The 16,201-nt window shown below is 39.6% G+C and overlaps 1 protein-coding gene across 1 annotated transcript in view; it reads right to left on the bottom strand.

The window, feature by feature from the left end:
• Positions 1 to 16,201, bottom strand: part of NUP133 (nucleoporin 133) — a 67,659-nt gene that overhangs the window by 42,691 nt on the left and 8,767 nt on the right. Inside the window, exons 4-10 of the mRNA XM_081570304.1 lie at positions 15,995 to 16,102; positions 10,786 to 10,920; positions 9,998 to 10,168; positions 8,163 to 8,318; positions 5,888 to 5,958; positions 2,394 to 2,541; positions 152 to 299 (exon numbers count right to left, since the gene is read on the bottom strand). Of these exons, the coding sequence (XP_081426430.1) occupies positions 152 to 299; positions 2,394 to 2,541; positions 5,888 to 5,958; positions 8,163 to 8,318; positions 9,998 to 10,168; positions 10,786 to 10,920; positions 15,995 to 16,102 (937 nt within the window). The remainder of the gene's footprint in view (positions 1 to 151; positions 300 to 2,393; positions 2,542 to 5,887; positions 5,959 to 8,162; positions 8,319 to 9,997; positions 10,169 to 10,785; positions 10,921 to 15,994; positions 16,103 to 16,201) is intronic.

Below are 16,201 nucleotides of genomic sequence, written 5' to 3'. Positions count from 1 at the left end.
AAAACTGGGCTCTACCACCCTCCCAGTTTCTCAGCTACTGTAGGTATGGTACTGAATTATCACAGGCATCATGCTTGAAGCAAAGCTTACGGAAAGAGAGCAAAAATGACTAATGAGTTCCTAATCCTAGTTTCTAAAACCGATTACCCACCTTGTGTATTAAAAACAATTTTCTCCTGAGGAAGAGAAAACTTCCCAGTTCCTGTGGAGCACATGTAGACAGCACTTTCAGTATACAGACAGGCAGCCTGGTTTGAAAAGTTTGGGACCATCAACCGACATATAATCAAGTCTTCAGACTGAAAATTAAAGATTATACTTAATAAGAATTGAAACAAAAAACACTTTTGTATGACTTCATAATTCACACTTTTGTACACTATCTCATAAAAATGACAAAATAATTCATTGATTATCCTTCTGAAAATTACCTGAGATGATTTACAAAACATGACAGAAATAAGTTTATAAACATCAATTAGGGAAATCATTTGCTGAGTTGCAAATAACTAGCAAAGTTTGAAAATGTTTCCATGGTGTTAAGATTTCAACTAAAAAGCCTATTAACAAACGTGAGAAAGAAAATAAAATTAGTTCATTATTTTAGAATTTAGAGATACTTTTAAAACAACCCCTGATAAATATTGCTTCTTTCTTCACTGTCCATATATCAAGCACAAGAAAACTGAGTTCATTTGTTCATATATGAAATTAGAAACAGAAATAGAAATAAGACTTAGTAAGTCAGAAAATTAGCAAAAGCTCAAAAGGATATTTTGTTTATTAAAAGAATTTTACAAACATAAAAGTGGAATCTCATGATTTTTTAATTCTCAAATTGTCTTCTTTATCCCTTTCGCATTGTCTGAAAAAATTTTTAACACTGAGTGTACTTTTCTTGTATAATCAGAACACATAAGGTTTATTTCTGTTTGAAATAAAAGATCAAATTAAGATTTCCTTACAGTAGTCAGTTATGCAAATTGTATTAAGAATAAGTTCAACAGAATTAGATACGACTGAGCGACTTCACTTTCATGCATTGGAGAAGGAAATGGCAACCCACTCCAGTGTTCTTGCCTGGAGAATCCCAGGGACGGGGGAGCCTGGTGGGCTGCCGTCTATGGGGTCGCACAGAGTCGGACACGACTGAAGTGATTTAGTAGTAGCAAGGTTAAATGAAGTTAACCTTGTATAGGCCTCTCCTAAATAACAGCAGTTATTAAATAATGTTAAATTGCTATCAAGAAGCTTAAAATTAGATAGCTTGTCTTTTCAAAAAGTTTACTTATTTTTAATTGGAGGATAAATGCTTTACAATATTGTATTGGATTCTGCCATATATCAACAAGAATTAGCCACAGGTATACATATGCCCCCACCCTTTTAAACCTCCCTCCGACCTCTCACCCAATCCCACCCCTCTAGGCTGTCTCAGAGCATTTGAGTTCCCTGTGTCATACAGCAAATTCCCACTACCTGATTTTACATATGGTAATGTATAGGCTTTAATGCTATTCTTTCAATTTGTTACCCACCCCTGCCCCATCCCCTCATGTCCGCAACTTTTGCCTTTTAACTATTCACATGAATTTTGATAAATATATAATCTGGTTACCTACAAATATAATCCTATTTGAGCAAAAAGAGGATTTTTCTGTAATATACAGCACTCAAAACCAAAGTCCAATTCTCATCAAGTTTCTTCCTATTTTTCACTCTGCAGTTCATCGTCAATATTTTCTTTCTACTCAGTAATACAGAAATGAAAATACCTTCACAGAGCTACAGCAGAAGAAACAAGCTGCTCACTGTGAAGGGCTCCCACTCTCACTCCTCTTTAGCTAAGGCTGAACAGAGGAATGAGTATGAGATGGCAAACAGAATGCAATGCCTAAAAACTAGCTATTTAAAATGTATTTCTGAGAATTCCCTGGTGGTCCAGTGTGGACTAGGACTCTGTGCTGTAACTGCTGAGGGCCAGAGTTCAATCTATGGTCAGGGAACTAAAACCCTGCAAGCTGCACGGCGTGGCTAGTAACAATAAATAAAGGAATTTTATTTTAAAAAATGTATTTACATTTGACTGCACCAGGTTTTAGTTGGAGCATGTGGGATCTTTTATTACAGCATGCCAACTCTTAGCTGCGGGATGAGGGATCTAGTTCCCTGACCAGGGATTGAACCCGGGTCCCCTGCATTGGGAGCACAGTCTTAGCCACTGGACCACCAGGGAAGTACCCCAATAAAGAGATTTTTAAAAAATTAAATTAAATGCATTTCTAAGCCTTACAGATGAACATCTCAAAGAATCTGACCTTGCAACAGTTAGGGAAAAAAAACTCAGCAAGTTACTGTCACTTGGTCATTTAGCTTATAAACAGAAATCTTACCTGAAAAGGTGGGTTATACTGAGTGACTTCCACAGTCACTGAATCTGACATTTGGTAGCCATTATCTTCTACTGTTATCAGAGAGTAATAGACAAGGCAGGGGCTGTCTGCCAGGTGCCATGCTGCTGCCAAAATTAGGAGCCCATCGCTAATCAATGAAAAAGAAAGATATACTGTCTCTTTGGAAAACAGTTTGGCAATTTCTTAAAGAGATAAACATGCATTTACCATACGACCTAGTAAGCCCAGTCCTAGATATTTACCTAAGAGAAATAAAAACTTATCTTCACACCAAAACCTGTGTACAAATGTTTATAGTGACTTTACTCATAATTGCCTAAAACTGGAAACAACTCAATATCCTTCAACTGTTGAATAAACAAATCCTGGTAAAGCTACTCAGCAGTAAAAAGGAAGCAACCACTGAATGAATATCAGATTCATTATGCTAAGTCAAAGAAACCAGACTCCAAAGGCTTTATACTGTATGATGCCATCTACACTATAGGGACAGAAAAGACATCAATGGTTGCCAGGAGCTGGAAGTGAAGGAAGGGTTTGAGAAAGGAGTGTGTGCATGCATACTCAGTCCTGTTTGACTCTTTGTGTCCCTACAAACTACAGCCCATCAGGTTCCTCTGTTCATGGGATTTTCCAGGCAAGAATACTGCAGTGGGTTGCCATTTCCTCCTCCAGGGGTCTTCCCAACTCAGGAACCAAACTTGTGCCTCCTGCATCTCCTGCATTGGCAGGCAGATTTTTTTTTTTTAACCACTGAGCCACCCAGAAAGCCCCTGACAAAGGAGTACAAAGGAATTTTTGGAGTGATAGAATTGTTCTGTATCTTGATTGTGGTTGTAGTTAAATGACTATGTACTCGTCAAAACTCACCAAATTATACACTAAAAAGGGTATAAAATATATACTGTATGTAAATATAACTCAATAAATCTGACTTAAAAAGACCAACAAATCATCAAACACAGGGATTAGCAAAGTGAAGCTATCAAGTCAAATTGACCACAGGTGAGTTTCTGTAAATGAATCTGTCCTGCAAGACGGCCATGCCCACTTGTCTGTGTGCCATCTATGGATGCTTTAATACTACCACTGGTAGAGTAAAATAGCTGCAACGAAGACCACATGGTCCCTAAAGCCTAAAAATACAGTTTTGGACTCTTTATAGAAAAGGTTGCTAACCCCTGATCTAATCTGCTTTTAAAGTTTACTTTCATACAGAAGAAAAACATTTTGGTTTTATCTTTAATAACCAATCATAGCACTGCTATTGTATATTCAAGCTGCTGTATATGTGAAAACAAATTTTTTCCATCTTAAAAATGTATGTGGTTCTCTTAAGTCTATCAAAGTTGTTGCCCCCAACATAAAAAAAAATTAAATGGTCTCTAATCTCAACTCCTAAAACATTTAGTAACATTTTTATCAACTTTCATTCAAGTTTCAGAAATATTAACAGGATGGCAAGCACTCTCTACCGACAACTAAAAATAATAAAGCAAGCTACTGACTAGATGACATGCACTTCAAATCAAGCAGTCCTGATACAGCTCTCATTTTCCTTCTCCACTGTTTCCTTTCCCCAGCTCCCCAACTCTTATCACTTCTACCTGAATTCCCTCGAAAACTTCAAGGACACTGGTCCAAATTGGAACATACTGGCAGTGACCTAAACAGCTCCTAGGTGACAGCTAAGAGGGCAGTGAGCGAAGCCACAGAGAACACAGTCCTGAGAGCCTTCCTCTGCACCAGGTAGGGAGGTAGAGATGGCCATGCTGTGGTGAGTCAACTGAAGTTACTCTATAGACTGGACTGTCGTGCAGTAAGAGGTGCCAATGAGGCCCAGAGACACAGCTAATAAAGAAATCCTCAGGAAGTGGTGCTCAGATCAGCTTCATCTGACATCTTTACAAAAAAAAAAACTTCATGATTAAAATAACGTGAAGCTATTTTGGGTAGTAAAGATGATAGAAAGACAATTATTTTTGCAAATCAGTAAAAACTTGACAAATTTTTATGTTAGTAAATACAGGATAACACATTTATGATTTCAAAAAGTGCAAAATGAAGCTGCCTGAGCTTTATCTCAGGAATAGCCTGATACAACAACTCATAAACCTGTTCACTGAAAATATGAGCCAAGGTTGCAGCTCTGGCCAAAATGAACAATTGATCAAGGAAGAGCAACAAGCATCAGGGAGACACATGCTTCTTAAACAGAAGACACCTATCCAGACATGGAACAGTCTACAAGGATCAGTGGAACTTGAGGATACAGAGAGTGATGACTGGATCGTTTGGAGCAATGGTGGGAGGGGCCAAGGAGGAGGATGAGAGCTGCATCTCACAGGCCACACAAGAATCAAGTCATGTTGGCACGACAGCATTCTGGGTCTGCCTCAGCACAGCAAGTCCTAAGCACGTTTCTCTGTTCTCAACCTATGTCTCCATTCTGAAAATTACATGTGAAAAAATGTCCACATCCTATTTCCCACAGTTGGCTGCATCCTGGCACCAGTTCTAAACTTATGATGGAGGTCCAGTAAAGATAAATTAAAACAAGATAAACTGTATTTAATTAAAATGTTTTTGGAAATTAAGCATATTATTTTTACTTCTTTGATAGTTTACATACAAGTTTTTCAGAAATTATAAAGAAGGATCCTGACAAGTCTCAATAGCCCACAAGAGAAAAATTAAACAGCAGCACTACAAGCCAAGAAACAAGTAGAATTTGTTCTACTAAACCAAATTACTCTAAAACACATAAAAATTATCCTAACTTCCAGTAAGCTGTGTTTTAAAGAATTACAAATCATATGTTTGCACTCATTATAAACTCTATTACAGAAGCCCTATTATAAATGGCTTTTCAGTTCTATATTACCATAATATTAAAGCTAAACAATAACATGGGATTAAGTAGCTTTATCAGACTAACTTAAGATCTTAAGCACCACTAAGAGCATTGGTTCTAAGAGGAAATTCACTCTGAGTGACTCAGTCATAAACCATGACTGAGTTCTAACTTGTACCGCCAGGACAAAACCTCATCCATCCTTCCTTTATTCAACACAGCCACAAACTCAGGCTAAAGCTCCTTCAGCAACAAAAAAAGGACTGGCGAAAAGCCCCCAGAATCTCCACTGAGTGAGAAAAGACAACAGCATGGAGCACACCTAGCAGTGGAGCACGCAGCTCTCAGAAGCTCCCGCTATGCGAGCAGAAAAGATGGATCCCTAACAAGGGCAGACAGCTAATGGGACACACAGTGGAAGGCCGGAAAATGCCTACACTTCCGAAATGAATTAGCACTGCCAGACAAAACAAAGCGATTCAGTAAGGTGCAATAATAAAAGATTAGGGTTAGACACATCAGAAGAACAGATAGCAAGATTGCTTATTATTCTATAAAAAACATCAATCTGTTTTTCCAAACAACTACCTATGTTCTTTATGACAAATGAATTGCTTACCAGTTTTGCTTCAAATCCAAATACCGAATGTTGACCCCTTCTTTAATAGCTTCATAGTTACTTTCAGATCCCTACATGAAAATATCAACAATGTAAGCTCCTTGAGTATAGGAATCACTTCTTTTCACCTTTACATCCCCAGTTCAGTTCAGTCACTCAGTCGTGTCCTACTCTTTGCGACCCCATGAATTGCAGCACACCAGGCCTCTCTGTCCATCACCAACTCCTGGAGTCTACCCAAACCCATGTCCATCGAGTCGGTGATGCCATCCAACCATCTCATCCTCTGTCGTCCGCTTCTCCTCCCGCCCCCAATCCTACCCAGCATTAGGGTCTTTTCCAATGAGTCAACCCTTCCCATGAGGTGCCCAAAGTATTGGAGTTTCAGCTTCAACATCAGACCTTCCAATGAACACCCAGGATTGATCTCTTTTAGGATGGATTGATTGGATCTCCTTGCAGTCCAAGGGATTCTCAAGAGTCTTCTCCAACACCACAGTTCAAAAGCATCAATTCTGCGGCACTCAGCTTTCTTCACCGTCCAACTCTCACATTCATACATGACCATTGGAAAAACCACAGCCTTGACTAGACGGACTTTTGTTGGCAAAGTAATGTCTCTGCTTTTAAATATGCTATCTAGGTTGGCCATAACCTTCCTTCCAAGGAGTAAGCGTCTTTTAATTTCATGGCTGCAGTCACCATCAGCAGTGATTCTGGAGCCCAAAAAAATAAAGTCTGACACTGTTTCCACTGTTTCCCCATCTATTTCCCATGGAGTGATGGGACCAGATGCCATGATCTTAGTTTTCTGAACGTTGAGCTTTAAGCCAACTTTTTCACTCTCCTCCTTCACCTTCATCAAGAGGCTCTTTAGTTCTTCTTCACTCTCTGCCATAAGGGTGGTGTCATCCGCATATCTGAGGTTATTGATATTTCTCCCAGCAATTTTGATTCCAGCTTGTGTTTCTTCCAGCCCAGCGTTTCTCATGATGTACTCTGCACAGAAGTTAAATAAGCAGGGTGACAATATCCAGCCTTGACGTACTCCTTTTCCTATTTGGAACCAGTCTGTTGTTCCATGTCCAGTTCTAACTGTTGCTTCCATACCTGCATACAGGTTTCTCAAGAGACAGGTCAGATGGTCTGGTATTCCCATCTCTTTCAGAATTTTCCACAGTTTATTGTGATCCACACAGTCAAAGGCTTTGGCATAGTCAGTAAAGCAGAAATAGATGTTTTTCTGGAACTCTCTTGCTTTTTCGATGATCCAGCGGATGTTGGCAATTTGATCTCTGGTTCCTCTGCCTTTTCTAAAACCAGCTTGAACATCTGGAAGTTCACGCTTCACGTATTGCTGAAGCCTGGCTTGGAGAATTTTGAGCATTACTTTACTAGCATGTGAGATGAGTGCAATTGTGCGGTAGTTTGAGCATTCTTTGGCATTGCCTTTCTTTGGGATTGGAACGAAAACTGACCTTTTCCAGTCCTGTGGCCACTGCTGAGTGTTCCAAATTTGCTGGCATATCGAGTGCAGCACTTTCACAGCATCACCTTTGAGGATGTGAAGTAGCTCAACTGGAATTCCATCACCTCCACTAGCTTTGTTCGTAGTGATGCTTTCCAAGGCCCACTTGACTTCACATTCCAGGATGTCTGGCTCTAGGTGAGTGATCACACCATCGTGATTATCTGGGTCGTGAAGATCTTTTTTGTACAGTTCTTCTGTGTATTCTTGCCATCTCTTCTTAATATCTTCTGCTTCTGTTAGGTCCATACCATTTCTGTCCTTTATCGAGCCCATCTTTGCATGAAATGTTCCTTTGGTATCTCTAATTTTCTTGAAGAGATCTCTAGTCTTCCCCAATCTGTTGTTTTCCTCTATTTCTTTGCATTGATCACTGAGGAAGGCTTTCTTATCTCTCCTTGCTATTCTTTGGAACTCTGCATTCAGATGGGAATATCTTTCCTTTTCTCCTTTGCTTTTTGCTTCTCTTCTCTTCCCAGCTATCTGTAAGGCCTCCTCAGACAGCCAGCACCTACTAAACTGCCTCATCCACAGGAAGTTAAACTTATTGAATAAATAATGTGTGCATTTAAAAAATTAAGTAAGCCAGTGAGTCCCAATACTTCTAAAGATTGAATACTCCATCTCTGCTTATTTGATGGCTAAAACTTGGTGTATTACACTGAAATGTGTTCTAATAAATACAACTAAAGGAACTAGCAATCTTATATAATAAAAATGACAGAGATGAATGTTACTGTTCCTTACCCAGATAGCATCAATAATGTTTTCCTTCAGGACTCTATTTATATCCCAACTATGTGCTTGTTTTTCTGAAGAATCATCTAATTCCCATTTACTGATGTTTGAACTTGTCAGGCTATAAAAGCTTGCTGTCTCTCTATCCCAAAGGACACTTGAAAGCTGTATGGAGAGGAGAAAAAAAGTTTACAGATTATTAAATTCTAATGTCAATGATTTTTTTGAAATTAAAAAATCGAATATTTTATAGCTATTTGATTAGTAATCCTAGCAGAATTCTTCATTGAGGATTCAAGGGAAGAAGTGATCCTGAAATAGACCTTGAGAGTAAGGAGGATTTTCACAGGCAGAAGGCCCAGGAAGAGCAGAGTAGGGAGGCAGGAAAGTCAGAGGCTCTTTAGAGAACAAATCACAGTCCTGCTAAACTGGAATGTGGATTATAGCTAGGAAAGAGGCAAAACTAAGGTTCACACACAGCACAGTCTTGAATGTGAGTTTGTAAACCAGGTAAGCAAAGGAGATAATATCAATAGCTTATGAGCACAAGAGCTGTGTTATAGGAGAAGGAATCTGGAGGGGTGTGTGTAGTTCCACATGGTTATATCATTTCATCCTCCTTGCTTCTGAAGAACACATCTAACCCAACTTAAAAATTGCGTATACATGACTGCTGAACTAAAACCCTAATTATCTCCACTTTTCCGGTCACCATGACTCAAATCTAGAGAACCTGGTAAATAATCTGCTCCATAAAGAGAGGAACACACACACACATCCACACCCACACAACCAGGATTTTATACCTGGGTCTCTGAAAAAGGTGATAGTGCCATTAGAAATAGGTCAAACGAAAAATGAGTTTTGTAAGTCAACAGGAGAGAAGAGAACATGAGCAATTTTTTTCTAGACATGTTAAGGTTTAGGTTCAAAGACCATTTAAGGAAGCAGATAATGATAGCAACCTGAAATCAGAGGGAAAAGCACAGTTTAATAAAGGATGTGATACTGCAGTATTTAACATGGCTAATGCAAGGGGACCTGCTGCATAGCACAAGGAACTCTGCTCAGTGTTTCGTGGCAGTCTGGATGCAAAGGGAGTTTGGGGGAGAATGGATATATGTATACGTATGGCTGAGTCCTGTCCACCTGAAACTATCACAGCATTGTTACTCAGCTACACTCCTATAAAATAAAATGTTTAAAAAAAAGTCGAGGGCAGGGGAATATGCTCTCAATTCACACAGATGTGGGCATGCATCTGCTGCTGAGCAGTTTTGAACTTTGGTCAATTTTAGTAGCCTCACTGAGGCCATTTCCTCATTTATTTAACACAAATTGGATATGAAGCTCTGTACATTACAGATCACAATAATTACAGGAGATAACACACACAGAGAACCTGGCAGAGCAGATGCCCCCACAAGTTAGTTCCCAGCATCTTCACTCACTATTCCAGAGTCTGAGGCAGAGCCCAGCAGACACAGATCTGAGTTATCCACACAGACAGCTGGAGGCTCGGAGGTGGAAAGCAGACTTTTGGTTATGTCTAGAAAGCAAAACTAATCCTTAAACACATTTATAATTTTACATCATAGTTTTAATTCAAAAAATAAACTTATAATCTATAAAACTTAAGAATAGTTAATGTTACAGAGGATGCAAGAGGGTTAGTATGAACTCATCTGATCATCATAATAAAAATGTTTCACTGAAAGATCAACGTTTTCATCTCATGTACACCACTGTTCATACAGTGGCAATGCTAACTTCATAGGAGACTGCCAACTTACTGATTTCACTACGAAACAAGCTAGTAAAACAAAGTTATTTTATCAACTTACAATGAGATCACTACTAGGAGATAAAATTCCCAAAAGAGAAGAAACCTTCCGACCAATTCCTGAAAGCACGCCTTGTCCTTGAGGCAGGATATGCTGATGAATTTTTCCTATACTTTCAGGTATCAGGCGGATTAGTTGGCCCCCCGATGAAGATAAAATAAAACTTCCTCCCTGTGAACAAATGTTGTGAAATTAGTTCAGTTAAGCATTTAAGACTAAGAAAAGAAAATGAACACAAATCACTTTGATACGCTTTGAGGGAAAGCATCTGTACCTCAACATAAATCTAAAAGAATAAAAAAAGAACTGTTATTTTTAAAAATTTATTATGAATCCATTCACTTAGTACTACACAGAAAAACTTCGTAGCAATTTTTTTGATTGCATGGTTTTTTTTTAAATTCTGATTTTTAAGTTATAGGTTCACATTATGTAGGTTCAATAAATCAAGAATCAGATTTTATTTCTTTGGTAAACCAAAAGACTATGTATTAGCAAACCATTCCTCCTCTAAGAGTTTCTGAATCACTTTCTAAAGACGTTTCTGACACAAACGAATACCACTGGCTACTATGCTCCACTGATATGTCAGAGCCCTACGAGAAGAGCTTCCCTCGGTCTAAGTGTTCAAATTCTAGATCCTTACATTCTTTTCTTGCCTCTTTTTGATCTCCTCCCACTCCTACCTGTATGATCTGCTCAAAATCACAATTGTTTAGTCATTCAAACCTGATTTCCAAGCCAAATGACAGTTTTCCAATAAATATAAAAGAATATCCATCGTATACCTGTACTGCTGTTAGGAAACTGTAGGTCTTTTCACTTCCCAGATCTATGAACGTCTCTGTGTAGGTGTCTTCACTCGCAAGGCTTGGCCAATAGCGGATAGATCCTTCTCTGGTGGCAACCATGACAGTAACAGCCTAGAAACAAGATCATAACACTCAGCAACCACAATAAAAGGAGCCCAAAGCAGTAGTCTGATGACACTGACATAAAGAAACTAGGGCAATGTGCTACTGATTAACAGAAATCAGGGGAAAAAATTCCTTTTTTCCATATTTAAAATATTATCATACAGTAAAATTGACATTTTCTCCTCCTGTTTTATAATTCTATGATTTTTTATACTCTGGTTTCTCTTCAGATCACACAAAATGTTTCGCTTTTTACAGTCCTATGAATTTTAAAACACATGGTGGATCAGATGGTAAAGGATCTACCTGCAATGTGGGAGACCCAAGTTCAATCCCTGGGTTGGGAAGATCCCCTGGAGAAGGGAATGGCAACCCACTCCAGTATTCTTGTTTGGAGAATTCCATGGACAGAGGAACCTGGTGGGCTACAGTCCATGCAGTCACAAAGAGTCAGATATGACTAAGTGACTAAAACTTTCACTTTTAGACTCCTCTAAGTCCCACCACAATAAGGATATAGGAGAGTCCATCAGCACCCAAAACTCCATAACACTTTCTCTTTGGTCATACCCTGCCCTACCCTCTCAACCCTGGCAATCCCCATTTCCATCATTATAGTTCTGTCTTTCTGAAAACGCCAAACAAATGAAATCATATAGAATAGAACCTTTTGACAATGGTTTATCTCATTTAGTACAATGCCTTTGAGATTCACCCATGTTGTTTCATGGATCAATAGCTTATGTCTTTTTACTTCTGAGCAGTATTTCATCCTATGGAAGAGTCAGTTTATTTATCCATTCACTTGCTAAAGGATATTGATTGTTTCCACCTTTGGCTATCACAAATAAAGGTGCTATGACATTAGTGTATTGTTTTGTGTGTGTGTGTGTGTGTGTGTGTGTGTGTGAACATAAGCTTTAGCTTCTCTAAAATCAACAGCCAGGAATGGAATTGTTGGGTCATATGGCAAGGGTACTTTAACTTTATAAGAAAGTGAAAATCAAGTGGCTGTGCCATTCTGCATGCCTATCAGCAATGTATGAGGTTCCAGCTGCTTCACATCCTTACCAGCAGTTGCCGGTGTCAGTGCTTTTAATTTCAGCCATTGTAGTAAGAGTGAACTGGTATCTCACTTGTTTTATTTGCATTCCCCTAATGGCTAACGATGTGAATGTCTCTTCATGGCTTATCTGGCATCCTTATATTCTCTTTGGTAAAGTGTTCAAGTCCTGTGCCTTACTTTTTCAATTGGGTTGTTTGTTTTCTTACTAAGTTTTGAGAGTTCATTTTATGTTCTGGATACAAGTCCTTTATTGAATGTTTTACTTGTAGTATTTCCTACCAATCTATAGCTCTCTCTTCGTTTTCTTCTCAGGGTCTTTGGCAGAGCCAAGTTTTAAATTTTGATTAAGTCCAATTTATCTATTTTTCTTCTTTTATCAGTCACATTTTTGCTGATTTCTAAGAACTCTTCAACTAACCCCATGTCATGATGATTTTTCTCCTGTTTTCTTCTAAAAGTTTTCAGTTTTACAATTTACATTTAGATCTATGATCCATTTGGGGTTCATCTTTATGTGAGGTTTAGGAGGAATTTTTTTTCTTCCTAAAGATGGTTGATGATTCCAACATCATTTATTGAGAAGACCATCTTCAGGTCACTGAATGTCTTCTGCACCCCTGTCAAAGATCAGGGCACCATCTCTGTGTGGGTCTGTATGTGTACTCTGCTCTGTTCCATTGCCCTGTGTGTCTACCTCTCTGCCATTACCATTCTGTCTTGATTCCTGCAGCTTTACAGCTATGTTTCAAAACCCAACTGGGTGATCCCCCCAACTTTAGAACTCCCTTATCACGTACCACAGCCTTGTCTATCTCAATGAAACTAAGCCATGCCGTGTGGGGCCACGCAAGACGATGGGTCATGGTGGAGAGGTCTGACAAAATGTGGTCCACTGGAGAAGGGCATGGCAAACCACTACAGTATTCTGGCCTTCAGAATCCCATGAACAGTATGAAAAGGCAAAAAGATAGGACACTGAAAGATGAACTCCCCAGGTCAGTAAGTGCCCAATATGCTACTGGAGATCAGTGGAGAAATAACTCCAGAAAGAATGATGGGATGGAGCCAAAGCAAAAACGATACCCAGCTGTGGATGTGACTGGTGATAGAAGCAAAGTCCGATGCTGTAAAGAGCAATATTGCATAGGAACCTGGAATGTTAGGTCCATGAATCAAGGCAAATTGGAAGTGGTCAAACAGGAGATGGCAAGAGTGAATGTCAACATTCTAGGAATCAGAGAACTAAGATGGACTGGAATAGGAGAATTTAACTCAGATGACCATTATAACTACTACTGTGGGCAAGAATCCCTTAGAAGAAATGGAGTAGCCATCATGGTCAACAAAAGAGTCCGAAAGGCAGTACTTGGATGCAATCTCAAAAACGACAGAATGATCTCTGTTCGTTTCCAAGGCAAACCATTCAATATCACGGTAATCCAAGTCTATGCCCTGACCAGTAATGCTGAAGAAGCTGAAGTTGAACGGTTCTATGAAGACCTACAAGACCTTCTAGAACTAACACCCAAAAAGATGTCCTTTTCATTATAGGGGACTGGAATGCAAAAGTAGGAAGTCAAGAAACACCTGGCATAACAGGCAAGTTTGGCCTTGGAGTACAGAATGAAGCAGGGCAAAGGCTAATAGAGTTTTGCCACGAGAACGCACTGGTAATAGCAAACACCCTATTCCAACAACACAAGAGAAGACTCTACACGTGGACATCACCAGATGGTCAACACCGAAATCAGATTGATTATATTCTTTGCAGCCAAAGATGGAGAAGCTCTATAGAGTCAGCAAAAACAAGACCAGGAGCAGACTATGGCTCAGATCATGAACTGCTTATTGCCAAATTCAGACTTAAATTGAAGAAAGTAGGGAAAACCACTAGACCATTCAGGTATGACCTAGATCAAATCCCTTATGAGTATACAGTGGAAGTGACAAATAGATTTAAGGGACTAGATCTGATAGACAGAGTGCCTGATGAACTATGGACAGAAGTTCATGACATTGTACAGGAGACAGGGATCAAGACAATCCCCATGGAAAAGAAATGCAAAAAAGCAAAATGGCTGTCTGAGGAGGCCTTACAGAGATAGCTGGGAAGAGAAGAGAAGCAAAAAGCAAAGGAGAAAAGGAAAGATATTCCCATCTGAATGCAGAGTTCCAAAGAATAGCAAGGAGAGATAAGAAAGTCTTCCTCAGTGATCAATGCAAAGAAATAGAGGAAAACAACAGATTGGGAAAGACTAGAGATCTCTTCAAGAAAATTAGAGATACCAAAGGAACATTTCATGCAAAGATGGGCTCGATAAAGGACAGAAATGGTATGGACCTAACAGAAGCAGAAGATATTAAGAAGAGGTGGCAAGAATACGCAGAAGAACTGTACAAAAAAGATCTTCACGACCCAGATAATCACGATGGTGTGATCACTCACCTAGAGCCAGACATCCTGGAATGTGAAGTCAAGTGGGCCTTGGAAAGCATCACTACGAACAAAACTAGTGGAGGTGATGGAATTCCAGTTGAGCTACTTCACATCCTCAAAGGTGATGCTGTGAAAGTGCTGCACTCGATATGCCAGCAAATTTGGAAAACTCAGCAGTGGCCACAGGACTGGAAAAGGTCAGTTTTCGTTCCAATCCCAAAGAAAGGCAATGCCAAAGAATGCTCAAACTACCATACAATTGCACTCATCTCACATACTAGTAAAGTAATGCTCAAAATTCTCCAAGCCAGGCTTCAGCAATACGTGAATCATGAACTTCCAGATGTTCAAGCTGGTTTTAGAAAAGGCAGAGGAACCAGAGATCAAATTGCCAACATCCGCTGGATCATCGAAAAAGCAAGAGAGTTCCAGAAAAACATCTATTTCTGCTTTACTGACTATGCCAAAGCCTTTGACTGTGTGGATCACAATAAACTGTGGAAAATTCTGAAAGAGATGGGAATATCAGACCATCTGACCTGTCTCTTGAGAAACCTGTATGCAGGTCAGGAAGCAACAGTTAGAACTGGACATGGAACAACAGACTGGTTCCAAATAGGAAAAGGAGTACGTCAAGGCTGGATATTGTCACCCTGCTTATTTAACTTCTGTGCAGAGTACATCATGAGAAACCCTGGGCTGGAAGAAACACAAGCTGGAATCAAGATTGCCGGGAGAAATATCAATAACCTCAGATATGCGGATGACACCACCCTTATGGCAGAAAGTGAAGAAGAACTAAAGAGCCTCTTGATGAAAGTCAAAGAGGAGAGCCAAAAAGTTGGCTTAAAGTTCAAGTTCAGAAAACTAAGATCATGGCATCTGGTCCCATCACTTCATGGGAAATAGATGGGGAAACAGTGGAAACTGTGTCAGACTTTGTTTTTTTGTGCTCCAAAATTACTGCTGATGGTGACTGCAGCCATGAAATTAAAAGACGCTTGCTCCTTGGAAAGAGGTTATGGCCAACCTAGATAGCATATTTAAAAGCAGAGACATTATTTTGCCAACAAAAGTCCGTCTAGTCAAGGCTATGGTTTTTCCAGTGGTCATGTATGGATGTGAGAGTTGGATGGTGAAGAAAGCTGAGCGCTGCAGAATTGATGCTTTTGAACTGTGGTGTTGGAGAAGACTCCTGAGAGTCCCTTGGACTGCAAGGAGATCCAATCAATCCATCTTAAGGGAGATCAATCCTGGGTGTTCATTGGAAGGACTGATGTTGAAGCTGAAACTCCAATACTTTGGCCACCTCATGCGAAGAGTTTATTCATTGGAAAAGACCCTAATGCTGGGTAGGATTAGGGGCAGGAAGAGAAGGGGAAGACAGGGGATGAGATGGTTGGATGGCATCACTGACTCGATGGACATGGGTTTGGGTAGACTCCAGGAGTTGGTGATGGACAGAGAGGCCTGGAGTGCTGCAATTCATGGGGTCGCAAAGAGTAGGACACGACTGAGCGACTGAACTGAACTATCTTAAAAAAATACATACTTCAGTAAGCATTTAAGTCACCCACCTGAGTAGAATGTGCTTCGCCTGAGGTAGTGGAGTAAGAGAGAGCCACCAAGTTGGCACTCCAGTGGAAATCACTAGGTGGCAGCTGAAGTTCTTTGCAAACAGACAACTATAAAACAAATTCAAACAAACCCTTTTTCATTTCAAATCCAATTTTTCAACATGTACCTGACTTCACTTTCTCTGCATACTTTTTTTTTTCTCCCTT

Source organism: Giraffa tippelskirchi, chromosome 2 (assembly GCF_054371585.1).
Source record: "Giraffa tippelskirchi isolate mGirTip1 chromosome 2, T2T-mGirTip1v1.2.pri, whole genome shotgun sequence".
NCBI lineage: Eukaryota > Metazoa > Chordata > Mammalia > Artiodactyla > Giraffidae > Giraffa > Giraffa tippelskirchi.
The sequence above is the reverse complement of the archived record's forward strand: the minus strand, read 5'-3'. Positions and strand labels throughout refer to the sequence as shown.